The 14002-nt window shown below is 43.5% G+C and overlaps 1 protein-coding gene across 1 annotated transcript in view; it reads left to right on the top strand.

Moving 5' to 3' along the window:
* The window catches only part of CLINT1 (clathrin interactor 1), a 46024-nt gene extending 39893 nt beyond the window's left edge, over positions 1–6131 (top strand). Inside the window, exons 10-12 of the mRNA XM_030957174.1 lie at positions 2626–2921; positions 3542–3746; positions 4444–6131. Coding sequence (XP_030813034.1) covers positions 2626–2921; positions 3542–3746; positions 4444–4784 — 842 coding nt within the window. The 3' untranslated portion in view covers positions 4785–6131. The remainder of the gene's footprint in view (positions 1–2625; positions 2922–3541; positions 3747–4443) is intronic.
* Positions 6132–14002: the final 7871 nt, after the last annotated feature.

Raw genomic sequence — 14002 nt, 5'->3', positions numbered from 1 at the left:
TTGATGTAGGGATTGCAGTGCTGCTGGAGGGTGGAAGGAGGGCAAGAGATGCCATGTGGCATTATTGAAAGTCCCTTCCCTTTCCAGGGTAAAGTGTGTGTGTAACTGGACCACAAGTGCTCTGGGAGGAAGGAAGATGCAGCCTGGCTCAGTGCATGTGCAGACATTTTACCTGCAGACAGACAAGCTTATCAGGAGACATGGCCACCATCTGAAAAGGTTTCCCTTAAAATTAGACTGGAAATCAATAAAATATTCTTGGAAACCTCCTAAAGCAATCCATTTTCCTTTGGTGGAATCTTTGTGGGACCTACAGGGATGCAGAAAACCCTGGAGTGAGGAGAGCTGGCTGGCTGTCCTTTGTGAAGTTAATTTGAGCAGTAGTGTTGTTTGTGATGAGGGGTTCTCAGCCAGGGTGCAGGACCAAATACAAAATGAGAAAAGAACAGTAAAGACGCTGAGCAGCAAATCTACCTGGAGGCAGCTTTTAGTCAGCATGTTTCCATCTCCTCCTTTATTTTGCTGTGTTGGGAAGGCTCTGCTGGGCCTGGGTTAGTTAATAGACCTTCAGTGTACTTGGTTGGAAAGAGCTGCTCTGTTTTTTTACGAGCTTTCACAGTCAGACCCAAGTTGTTTTGCAAACACAAAGCTGCCCACTATGCAAATAACTCCTGTGTTAATACAGTCTAAATTGATATAATCCTTTATCTGCATTAACATGATTAATCTATTCCAATCACCATTATGCAAGGGACAAGGAGTCCTGTGAAATTATTAATCATTCCTGAACAGTGTAAGCCCCTCTAGAAATCTTTTCCTTCTTGATTAATCATCTTTGAAGTCCTACTGAAGGGGCAAAACCTCCTCCCTTTTACCCCCTCTTCCATTATTGGTGCTCAATGCACAGGTCTGAACACAGAAGGAGCACACTCAGCATTTACTTATCTATCAGGAATATTTAAAGTAGGTTTTAATTTTTAATATGTAATACTAATTGAAACATTCTAATATAGTGCCTCTTTGTGAGGAAGATCAAAGCAAATGTTCTAGTAAGGCCCTGAGCTAATGAATATTAGCCCACTTCATGCACTGAAGTTGTTGGCAATACTTGGATTTTGTGAACAAATTTACTCTTCTACGTTTCTTTAAATTGTAATGTGTTGGTAAAGAAACATGACTAAAGGTTGAAGGTGTATGTTGATAAATATTTACACAAAGTGTTAAAGTCTGCTGCAGTCACCCGTGAGTGGGTGGAATACATTATGGAAGCAGCCATTGCATAGGGCAAGAAATAGAAATTGGCACTGGATTCATCTGCCCCAGCTCTATGTGTTTGAGTCTTTGTTCAGTCAGCTAAAGAAATCCAAGAGATTATTTAAATGTTCACCAGCACTTAAAGCTCATTTCCTATGGCAGTGCTGCCATTTGTGATGTAGCTGAAGTACCAAAAGTGAATCAGTGGGAGAATCAAAAAGCAGAGCTGGCCAGTGGCCCAAGCTCAGAGTGTGATTCACTGTGTAGCCTGTGAGCTGTTTAAATGGTGTTGCTTTATATTCAGCATCTTCTGCAAGTGCTGTTTTAAGCTTTTCTTCCCCCATCAGTGCTGTGATTCAACAGTTTCTCTGTTAATGGGGAAACATGTGTTTTGAGGGAGGGAACATCTCCTCCTGTGTGACTCCAAGGTTTGACATGCTCTCAGTTCACTGGTTTGTGTCACAACATCTGTGATGCTGAGGTGCCCTTGCAGGTGTCTACAAACAGCTCGTGCTGTTGCCTCTGCCTTCACAGAGAAGTACAGAGAGCTCAGAGTTCTGTGTTCTGATTTAAACACTTGTCTCCAAAAACCCCAACTATTGAAATGGAACAGTGTTTAAGTGATGAACTACAAGAGTTCAGCAAAGCTGCTGCTGAGAGAATTGATTGATCCAATATTGAATTTCTGCTTCAAATCAAGGCATTTAGTTCAGGAATCAAATTTTAAAAACCTAATGTGTTTTATATGTGTGTTATACTCCGTGGATGGGAAAAGCTTATTCCTTATCACTTCAAATAAGCTTTTCCTGGCAACCTGCTCTAAAAGTTCTGGGTTTTATTCCCTTCAGTGTGGTTTTATACAAAAAGCTACAGTTGTATACAACCAAATTTGGATGTAGTTGTCTTTATTATGGTGGAATTTGCTTTATCCAGTAGCTTGTTCCTGACAACTGCTCTCTCTGCAAATACCAGAATGCCAAGATAAAAGGTTGATCAATATTACCCAAGTTCTCAGTGTTGTTCTAACTGTAGTCTCCAGTCTACCCCAGGTTATCTTCCAGTTGTACTTCAACTGAAACAAACCTGTCCCTGCTTGCCTGGCATCCACAGGTGACATCTTATCCAACATCTTCTACTTTCTGTGTACGGGTGTTTCATGTTTCCTTTCGTACCTTGTTAAAATCGTTGGAATATTCATGAGAGGGAGTGATGTCCAGATGGAGGTTCTACCTGCAGATGTTAATGTGGACGGACACAGATCAGCTCTCATTTGTTTCAGTTCATGGAATATGGCATTTGCTCAGTGCCTTTCTCTAAGTCTTGTCTTTCTTCTCTGTCTTCCTTACTCCCATACTGTTGCCTTTTCTTCAGGTACAGCAACAAGTGGAAATGGAGACTTTGGTGACTGGAGTGCCTTCAACCAAGCTTCTCCTTGTGCCAGTGCTTCATCTGGAGAGCTCTTCAGCAGCACAGCACAGCAGCCAGCTCTAGAGCTCTTCAGTGGCTCACAGCCAGCTCCAGGCCAGCCTTCAGCTGCTTCCAATTCTATGGATCTGTTTGATTTGATGGGACCCTCTCAGACAACCATGACCTCCTCACAAAGCATGAATTTCTCCATGATGAGTTCCAATTCCATGGGCGTCAGTTTACCCATGTCCAGGTCACAGGTATGCTGCTATTGCTAGTTTGCTAATGACTTTCTCTTCCTTATTCACAGCTTTTAAAATGAATGCATTCCTCTTGTGGAATGCTTAGACCTGGTCGCTCAGATGGGATCAGCATTTTGTCAGAAATGTTTCAATTGCACCCTAAAAGAAGTCTCTTCTTGAAGATGGGCTTCATTGCTCTAGAAGTGTAGCTGCTTTTTTGGAGCAGTTGAGTTTGATAGTGTAAGGCCATCTCCACAGAATGTTACAGGTTTCCAGCCTCACGTAGGTGGAGGTGAGGACTGGTCTGTTCTCCAAAGTACGGAAGTGCCTGCTGCAGTGGAGAGTAGTTTTGAAACAGTAATGGATCAACTTGGTATTAGGAGGAAATAATCAGCATGTTCGAGTTCAAAACTTGGCAGCTGCTGGTCACTGTCACTCCACAGTGATGTGGGACTTGACCTCTGCTTACAAATACTCTTCTAATCTAACTGTGGAACAGCACCTGGCAGCCCTGCTTTGAAGGAGATAAAGTTCATGGCTTCGTGGTTTTATTGTCTTCTGTGGAAAACTTGTTGTTCAGTCCTATTTCCTACCAATAAATTGTTTCAAGTGAATCCCAACAAACTTTTCTTTTTTAGCCTCTGCAAAGCATGAACCCGATGATGCCGAAGCCTAACTCACTTTATAATGCAAGGACAGAGATGGTCCAGAAAAATGCAAGCAAAACTCTACCCTCAACTTGGTCAGATCCCAGTGTAAATATCAGTTTGGACAATTTAGTACCTGGGATGCAGCCTTCCAAACCCCAACAGCCATCACTTAATACCATGATGCAGCAACAGAGTAAGTGATCATTGCACTGTTATGCACACTGAGCCCTGTCTGTGTTCCATAGGCTGTCCCTCAGATCCAAGTCTTCTGTCCATTACTGTTTTCCTTCCTTTAGTCACACTTGTTTCATAAACCACAGTGACATTGTGACACAAAGTGGTTTTTAAATGGAGATTGGTGTTTCAGGAGGCTGTCTGTGCAGGTTCTGCTGTAAAGCTTGCACCATGGCTGTATGTTGACTTTGGGCTTCCTAATCTTTAGAACTTCTCTAGAATATTTATTGGTATACAATTACATTCATACCTTCTGTAGAAGCTTTCTGAGTCTTCATGCAGAAAATAGGAAAACAAGTGCAACATAATCATAAAATCATTAAGGTTGGAAAAGACCTCAGGGTTTGCTGAGTCCAACCTGTGACCCATCCGCACCTTGTCAGTCAGCCCAGAGCCCTGAGTGCCATGTCCAGTGTCCTTCCTTGGACACTTCCAGGCATGGGGACTCCAGACATCCCTGGGCAGCCCCTTACTGTGCTTGACCACCATTTCAGTAAAGAAATTCCTTCTGGCGTCCAAATCAGGAAGTAGCTGCAGGCCTGGTCATCGTTTCCATGTTCACAGCAGTGACCACACGAGTTCCTTGAATCACAAGAGCTCCTTCAGTATGAGCAGGTTCCACTCAGTGATTTTTGTGCTCTTTCTCTTCACTGCAGATATGCAACAACCGATGAATGTGATAACGCAGAACTTTGCAGCTGTGAACCTCAGCCCCCAGCCCAGCATGATGCCTGTGAGGGCGCAGAGCGGTGCCCTGCTGGGAGGGCCCGTGGGGCTGGCAGTGCCCGGGGTGATGTCGGGTACCATGGGCATGGCCTCCATGGCCCCTGCACCCTTGATGAACCAGGGAATGATGGGCATGAACATGGGAGTGCCGGCCACAGGAATGGGCACAATAGGAATGGGGGTACCCAACATGGCTATGACCTCTCTGACTCCTGGGACTGTACAACCCAAGCAAGATGCCTTTGCAAATTTTGCCAATTTTAGCAAATAAAGATTGTAAAATAAATAAATAAAATGAGATTAAAATAAAATAAATGGGCAGACCGAATGAAGGATTTTTAGCTGCACAAATATAGCTGGGGAAGGGATGGGAAACACTGATCAATTTTTTTTTTTTATCAGTTAAAGTGTCTACATAAAGAACCAAAAGCTATTTTCTAAGTGTTGAAATAACTAGTGTTCAAATTCTGCAGAGGTCAGAGATTCTTCTAAGGAATGTGTTGGATGATTTTGCAAAATAATTTGTATTAAGACCATCAAAAAACCTTTCCTACGTAGAAGAACCAATTTTAACTTTGAGACTTGATGGAAGACTGGATTGGGGACTGGGTAAAAATGTTTGAATCTAATTTTATACTTTTCTTTTTCTTGAAGAGCTTTGACTTTCTTTTCCTCTCTCCCTGATCGCTTTGTCATAATTGGATCATTCCTTTTACTACCACTGAGTCCACAATTGTGAAGTCACTCAAGTACTATGATCAGTTTTTTATAAGAATATATATTTTTGTCCAAAAATGGCTTACATATGTGACTATGGCTAATTCAGAGGGACCTGGAATGTATATATACTTTTGCTAATGTTCCAGCCACACTGCTGTATTACCCAAATTTTTATTGTAAAAATTCTCTCTCAGCAATTTGGTGATCAACAGATTTTTGGGGTCTTAACCTGCTTCTAATGTTACAACTGATATCCCGTGCAAGTCTGGGAGAAGCTTTTTATCCAAGACAGCTGGAAGGTTTCCTTTCAGAAAACTCCAGAAAATGCACTTTCTTGGAGTTCTTTTCCAGTGGCACTTGGCATCCTTTGTAGCACCAATGTCCCTTAGGAGCCACTGGTTCAGGGCATCAGCAGCAGGTGAATCACACTTCAGTGATATAAATCTAGAACCTAACTTAATCCAATGGCATTGGATCCTGACTTTTATGCAACACTTGGTGATTCTTTGTGTAAATATGGCATTAGCAGCTGTGGAATCCAATAGAGGAGTAAAAAAATATATATATTAATAAAGGAGACCTGTAGCAGTCAAAGATTTTACTGATTTACTGAAAGCAAAAGAGTGAATTAAGGTTTTGGGGGGTTTTGTTTTTCCTTCTGTAATTCTGCATTTAAGTTCACATGAATCAAGATTTTAGAATCTGGAACACAAAGACATTGTTATATTCACAAGCTGGGAATATTGTTAAGAATAAGCACTATACTATAGGTATGAAATTTATTGCCTCCCTTTTCTTATGTTGGATTTCTTTTTTATTATTAAATTGATAAAACTTTGTTTCCATTGTATTCATAATGTTCTGTTATACATAACATTAAAATGTTCATTAAAATCAATGTTGGGCTGCTTTTCCTTTCATTCCATTTGACGTTTATGAGAGCATTTGGGAAAAAAAAATAATTATAATTTGGGCAAAGTAATTTTTATAAATAATTTAAAATTGTTTAATGACTTCTTATCTGAAGCCTTTCCTATCTGGCTCTACTGTTAGGAATTAAAAATGAAGCAGGCAAGATATTCTGACCCGCTCCAGCCTTGCTAATGCTCCATCTACAACATTTCTAATTAGGCAGAAATTCATGTACTTCAGCTAAGTGGTAATGAAAAGTGATTCATTTGCTGAATAAGAGATGAGAGTGAGTGTAATTAGCTGACTGCGGTTTTTAATCTTTCAACAATTCAATGTGTTTAAATTAGTTTCAAAGAATAGGAGCTTTCAAGTGTTGTTACATCAAAGTAATCAAGGCAGCCTTCAACGGCTGAGTAGGAGAGATGGCTCTGGTTCCTGTTCTGAAACCTTTACACTTATTTGGAATAATCATCTTCTAACCCTCTCATTGGAACAGATGGGAAGGCTCAAACTGGTTCAATGTATGCAGAATTGTGGTGGGAAGGACTGGGAGATGGGGCTGGAGAAAGCTAAACCTGGAGTCAGTGTTGTTATCCTGTCGTGCTGGAGGGTGCAGGGCTTCTCAATCCTCCTTGGAAGGTTTTGGCATGAATAGGATGAGTCTGTTCTTCATGTCCTAAGGTGGGCTTGGCCAGTGAAATAGCTCTGAATTGAAGGACCCATGTCCCTGTTCAGGTTGTTCACATCTCTTCAGAGGAACCCTTGGTTTTGCTTCTAATTAACATTGGTGATAACGGAGCAGATTTGTCAGGGGTTGCAGTAACTCCAGTGGAAAACGTGGTCCCTTTGGGTGGGTCTTTGTGGCTGTGCCGGTTCCGCCTCAAATCAAGGGTGCCCTGGCTCAGGGAACAGCTGTAGGGGTGACCTGATCTCTGTTCATCCCATGGGTCGATATCCTCCTTATGAATCAGGGTGTGTGTGGAGCGTGAGGAGCAGCTTTGTCAGTCAGCCAGGTCCTCTGCAGGTGGGTGAGAACAAATCCTTCAAACCAAAACAAACATGAGAAAAGAAACCCTGGAAAGATTCCTTCAGAACATGGGCCAGGTGCATCCCTGTGCATCTTTTCTGCAGTGATGAGAACCTGCAAGTTTTCTCCCCAGCTCAAGCACATGGATCACAGGTAGCAGTGCTTAGCAGAATGTGGTTTACATCTTTATTTAAAGACTGAATATAAAACAGGTATTTGCTTAAAACAATATTGAACTTGTTTAATAAAATGTTAAACCATAAAATGTTTCCATCTCTGATATTTCAGGTATGAACCAAATAATGTCTTTAAGCTAGAAATTACGTTTCTGGATGAAAATACAAAAGAGCTAAAGAGCTGTGTAAATGGGGACAGATCTACCAGTTACCAGCTGCTGCATTATAGAATTCAGAATCATGCTGCTGTGTTAGTACAACTGCTTTCTTCATTTTTGAAGCCAGGTCCAGCTGTACCTGTGATCTCTCCAGAACAGTTTGGCTGGCTGGGTGTTGTATATCTGTATCCAGAAACATAGAATTCAATATATAGAATAAGATGATTCTGTAAATCAACTGTGTGTTTGATCCTGAGAGTTAAACTTTTACCCCCTCTGGATTCTGTAGCTTCTGAACTTTAACAGGGTTCAATTAAAATGAGTGCAATCTTTAGTAAAGTTTGTCTCTACTTCAGAAGGGGAGAAAAGGGCAGCAGAATCCAACTCTGTTTGGTTTTTTATAGAATCATTAAAAAAAAGCATCTTGACGTGTAAAAAGGAGTTATAAATTCCAGCACAGGTGCAAGTTCAATGATAACTAGAGCATCCACCATGTTCTACAAAAGAAATTATATTCAAAACAGCTAAACAAGGGTATTTATAGCAGCATCTGTTTCAGCTCTATCTGTCAGCTAAGAACAGTCTGACACAGCTTAGGGGAGGTGGGGGAGGGATTTATCAATGAAGTGTTTACATAATGCAGGCAGGCATTGTATACTCAAGGTGATACCAGCTATAACAGGATAACAAATATCTAAAGACACTTTTATTCTCAGAGGCCTTTGCTCCAGGAGTCACTCTACAAAATTGCCTCCATGTTCCTCTGTGCTCGCCTGTAAACACACTCATAGCAGATGACATTTTATACTGCCATCGCTGCCTTCTGGTTAAGGCTTTTAATGCTGAGGGCACTTTTGGTTTTAATTTTTTTCCTTCCTCACAAGTTTTATTCCAAGGTGTCACTGACTCAAATTTAGAATTTTTTCAGGTTTTCAATTGTTTCAGAGTTTCAACCTCTTCTTTCTCTCCTGGTGATGGAAGTGCAGCTCCTTCTTGGGACAGAGTGGGCTGTTGCTGTGTGCAGTTCGCCAGAAACCACAATCCCCAGGAACCTTTTTTGCCCAGATCCCATGGACTTGGAGCTGACTTCAAGGTTTTAAATGTTTCCATGGGCAAAGGGCTTCCTGGAGATGGTGGTGATAGCCCTGCTTCTGGGAGCTGCTTTTAGAGCTTGGAGCAAAGAATTTGCAAAGACATCTCAGTGAGCTGGGTTGTGAGACTCAGAAGGACGGTCAACCTCTACAGCTTGTTCAATGATCTGGTCACAGTTTTATCTAGCTGGGATGCCATGGAATTTTTCTTCTCCATGTAAAATGACCTTTAAAAACTGAGATGTGTCTAATTTTCATTTCTTATGTGCTTCTGCATCCACTATTCACCCTAAGGAATGATAAGAGGTAAGAGAAAATCGGCAGAATGGGGAAAATTAAGAAAGGCACCTTTGCAAAACTCAGTGTATCCCTGGATTTTGCAGCTGAGGGTTCTTTATATGGAGTAATCCAGTCTCTATTTCTACATAAATCCTGCATTTTTACAACACAGCAAAGGCTCAGCTCATGTGTGTTTTTTAAAAATGTCTTTACTCCTCACAAATTTCCAGATTTTTTTTTTTAATCGTGCCATAAGGTACTGGCTCAGTAATTAACTGGTTCTTTAATCGAGCTACAATTACTTTCTTTCATGAGAAGGGAAAAAAAAAGAATGTATACCAAGACAGAGCTACTTTCGACATCTGGGAACCTCCTAACAGCTGGCTATCTAATGAATATGCATCTGCTTAAGAGGCTGTAGGCCATTAATAAACCAATAGATATAAAACAGAAACAATCTTTGTCAGCTTCAAATGAGATTGGATGCAATGTGCTGTGAAGTGTCACTGTCACATTGAATCCAGCCGGGGAGGTTAACGGCGGCTCCGCGGCGGAGAGGGCGGAAAAGCGGCTCCAGCGCCGGGCTCTGCGGGTGCTGCTGCCGCCTTTTCCCTCCTCATTTCTCCTGGTACCCGTTGGGTTTGAGGCACTGGTGGCCTTTTGTTTGCAGTTGTGTCTGTTTGGGTCTGACACAGGAGGATGTGGGGTTTCCCACACAAGTTACTGGAGCGACACAGGAATTGCTCACGTGAATAAATGACTGGGGAGAAGTTACAGGAATGTGATAAAAATGCACCAATTTGATTGAGACCTGGGACTTTGTAAAGAGGCTCAGAACAGCCCCTGAGCTGTGTTGTACAACAGGATTATTGTAGGGTGAAATAAATCCCCTCAAAACAATGACAGTGACCTCATGTGACTGTACAGGTATCCGTGACCCCTCTAGAGTTGTATCTGTTCTTGTTCCAAGGCGGGGAGCTCATATGTTGTCCCAAGCTGTACCAGCATTTGGTACCTTACAGTTGTTCTTCACCTTTGTTTCCTGTGGCAGCTCCCATAAAATGTGAATTAGATTTATTTTAGGGCTCCCTATCCTTTCTGTACAGCCTGTGTTAGCGCAGTGGGTCCTTCCTTTTCTGGGATGGTCACCCCAGGCAGTGGCCCCTCACAGCAGCTGAGGAATGGTACCTAGGTGGCATTTTCCTAAGAGAAAATCCATTATTTCAGCTCAAGCCTCACTACTGGAACAGGGCACTGTCAGCTGCAGCAGAGCTGGGCTGCAGGCACCCTGGGTTGGGGGCAGGGGCAGCATTAATTTTTGGGTTTGGGGACCTGGAGTAACAGTGTGGTACCTCCCCTGGACTGCTTTAGAGCCAGACGTACACCATGTATGTTTCAGTTCCCAGGAAACTATATACATTGAGATTTGGAGTAGTTTTCTGTGCAGCTCAGTTACAAAGAGCAGTCTTCAGTTTAGCAGAAATTCTAACACAAAGTTTTTTGCTCCCAGATTTACAGGTTTTTGTTACAAGAAAATGGAAGCAAGAGAAGTTAAAATGGGAAGATGAGTGCTCTGTAATTACTGCAGATCTTACTAGCAGCTTCTCAAGAGAGAAAATTTGCACTTTGTATCATCACATCAATATAATTTAAACCAAAATCTTTTAATAAGATTGACTTGATTCCTAGAACAGTGTTTGTCTTACCCTTAGTTTTAAGACAGTAGATTACTCAAAGTCCCTTTCAGAGCTGCAGCTGCCCTGGTGACAAGTTTAACTTCTAAGCCTTGAAGTTCTTCTTCAAAGGCTTGGGTGTAAAGGGGAGGAGTAAACCTCTGCACTACAGCCAGGCTGGAATTTTCTCTCCTTGGTTCACTGCTGCACTGCCACAGCCCCTGGGCAGCAGCGAGGGCTGTGCACGGTGAGGGGAGCAGGGTGGTCAGGGTGCCCTCCCCGGAGCTCTCCCTTTCAGCCCAGCACTCTCAGATTGCCATGGGTTTATCTTTTTTGAGACAGACAAAAGAGCACGAGGCAAAGGAGGGCTGTCCTTTTAAGTGCTTTCACTCTTCAAGGTCATTTATGGAGCTTTTATCAATCAGAAAGCTAAATCCACACAAAAAGCATCTATAATGAAGCAAGTATATCTCAAACCTTATCCCTGCAGCTGAATACGAATTATCCAGGAAGGTGCTTCAGTGGCCATGTTCACCAAGTTCAGCATCTCTGTGAACATTTATAAAGTAAGCAGAGAAGCCACTACCATTGTGATTTGGCATCTATCAATTTCTTGTCTTTTTTCCTGTAATTGATTTATTAATTACAGCATCTTAATGATCTATTTAAAATAAATAAACCATTTACACCATTTCAAAGGTATTTTGTGATGTTCAGCTGATATTAAAATAGCACCAGCCTTATGTGCTTTTTCAGCAAGTGACCTAATTAGTTAATAAAGTAATTGAATATTAAAAAGGATGTTGCAAGTGATTAAAATTTAAGAGCCTTCAGAACATTATTAAAGCTATAAATCATACATCACTGTTTTAATTTGCATAGCTACAGAATTACTAATGGTCCCACATGCATAAGCTACTTGGCAATTAGTCTTTTAACAAACTGTTGGTGATACTATAAGGTTACCAAAATCTTTCCCCATTTTTGATTTGGAAACAAAATCCAGGATTGGAGAGCACTAAGAGTTAAATTCCTAAAAGCCAGGAAATTTGGTTCTTTCTGTTTTCTCCCTACCTGCCTCTGCCCCTTGTCCCTCCACCTTCCTACAAGACTGCACATCCTCCCAAGTCCCCCCGAGGTGTGTAAAGGAGTTGAGGAAGTGTCTGCTCCCACCTCGAGCTTCCTGAACTGGCCTCCAAGTGGTTTTCCAGCCCAGTCTGATGTGCATAAATTCCCCTACCTGGTGCTGGGCCATTTCCCATCTTTCTCTCGTATACACGCAACAGTCACAGAGTCACTTTCCTTCCCAGGAAAGTGGAACTGAGCAAAGGGAGTTGCTGACTGCCAGCAGTCATACCTCAGCTGTGTCCCATGGACATTGCTTTTGGGATGCGGGAGAACCACACTAGATGCTCGTCACCTTCCATTCTCTGTGCTGGGACTTGCAGCTCATGGGAAATCTCAAATATCTGCAAACAAAAAAGAGTCGGAAAAATGATGAGAGCTTCCTGCCCTGCACCGCGGGGCGGCCGTGGCGATGAGGGTCAGCTGCCCACGGCCCCTGGCCGGGGCCTCAGGCTGGCTGCAGGCAGGAGGAGAGACAGGATGACAGTTTTTAACTTAATTAGACACAAACGGCACTGGCCGGATGAGCTGCCCGCTCTCCCCTCTCCCCAGCATTCAGCATCTCCGCAGCGGCGGCTCCCGGCCCCGGCACTGACGGCCAACAGCGCACGGTCCAGCGCACAGGCAGAGCGCAGCTGGTCTCTGCCTTCAGCACTCGCAGCCTGACAAGGGGCAAAGGGTGCTGGGCAAAGGGAATGACCCGGTGTGCGACGGAGCACAGCCCGGCACGGGCGGCTCCGCACCGGAGCGGCGAGAGCTGCAGAGAGGGGAACGGCCGGAGCTCCAGCGGTGCCAGCTCCGCAGCCTCTCCCCCCGAGCTCCAGCGGTGCCAGCACGCAGCCTCTCCCCCGGAGCAGTCCCGTGGATCGGATCGTGCTCCTGTCCTTGTCATCTCCCACCCGGGCTCCCCGGAACGGTTTCTCTGCTCCTGTTCCAGAGCCAGACTCACAGCAAATATGGGTCCTGAGCAGCTGCTGATTTCCCCAGGGTCTTCATAGAATCACAGAATCGTGGAATGCTTTGGGTTGGAAGGGACCTTAAATATCATCTAATTCCAACCCTCCTGCCAACCAACCAACTTTCCACCAGACCAGATTCTTCAGAGTCCCATGAAGCCTGGCCTTGAACCCTTCCAGGGATGGGGCGGACACAACTTCTCTGGGCAACCAGAGGCTTCAACACCATCACAGGCAAGAATGTCTCTCTAATATCTAACCTCAACTTACTCTTTCAGCAGGGAGCCATTCCCCCCTTGTCCTGTCACTGCATGCTCTTGTCCTCTCTCTCTTTGGGAGCTGAGATTTCTTGCTCCCCACTCCTGCCCTCACACCCGGCCCAGCTGGGTCACTGCAGGTGGCTGCCTGAGTAAGCTGTACCTTCATCTTGTAAGCCTCGAGTCTTTTTTTTTTTTTTTAATAAATGGAGCAAAAAAATGCCTTACAGAACAGCATTCACATGTGAAACAAAGACACTGTTTCACCCAGTCAGCAGAAGCCTTGGTGTAGTTTTGGCTATTAAAGTGCTACACTACCAGAAGAATTTCCTTTTTGGGCAGCAAAAACTTTTCAGGAGTTCCCTTTGAAGGTTTAATTGAGGTCAGGGGCTTCAGCCTTTTGTAATCTCTCCGTGTCAGCCTACAGCAGTTTTGGGAAGCCCTTACACTGGATATTGTGACCACCAGCAGCTCTTTGCTCATTAGTTTACTCTTGCTAATAGATGTGAGGCCAGGGTGGAGGATGCTCTCGGCAGTGATGCACACTGCTGCACTAACACTTGCCGTGACTGCAGTAGGGGGAGACAGAACCACCTTCTTTTAAGGGTCTTTTTAATTAAAACACCAAGCTGAGCAATGGGTGACTTCAGAGCATTTTGACCCAACAAGGAATGACAAGCACGTGGCTGCTTTTTAAATAAACTAATTAATAGCCACTATCTTATCAGTATAAAACTGTCAGCACATGAGGAGGGGGGCAAACCCAGATGCAAAGCATTTGTAAATGAGGCTGCACACACACACACAAATGTTACTGCAGTACCAGCAACACACCAAGGAACACACTTTGAAATATCCAGCTCCAAAGGCAAACAGGAGGGTTCTGGGGCTGATTCCAATTCACACCTCTGGGCTGATTTTAGGGAAAGTTACATCAACAATCTGTTTCAGTGCACCTTAACTCCACCACCAGGGTCACTTCAATGTTGCAACGTCACCTGCCAGCCCTCACAACATAGGAAGGGGACCAGAGCCCACCTGGGGTAACACATCTGCCTTTGGACCAGCATACTCTGCCCAGTTGAGATATAAACTTTTTAAACACCTGCTTTGCA

This window comes from Camarhynchus parvulus, chromosome 13 (assembly GCF_901933205.1).
Source record: "Camarhynchus parvulus chromosome 13, STF_HiC, whole genome shotgun sequence".
NCBI classification, from domain to species: Eukaryota; Metazoa; Chordata; class Aves; order Passeriformes; family Thraupidae; genus Camarhynchus; species Camarhynchus parvulus.
This window is presented reverse-complemented; position numbering and strand designations above follow the sequence as displayed.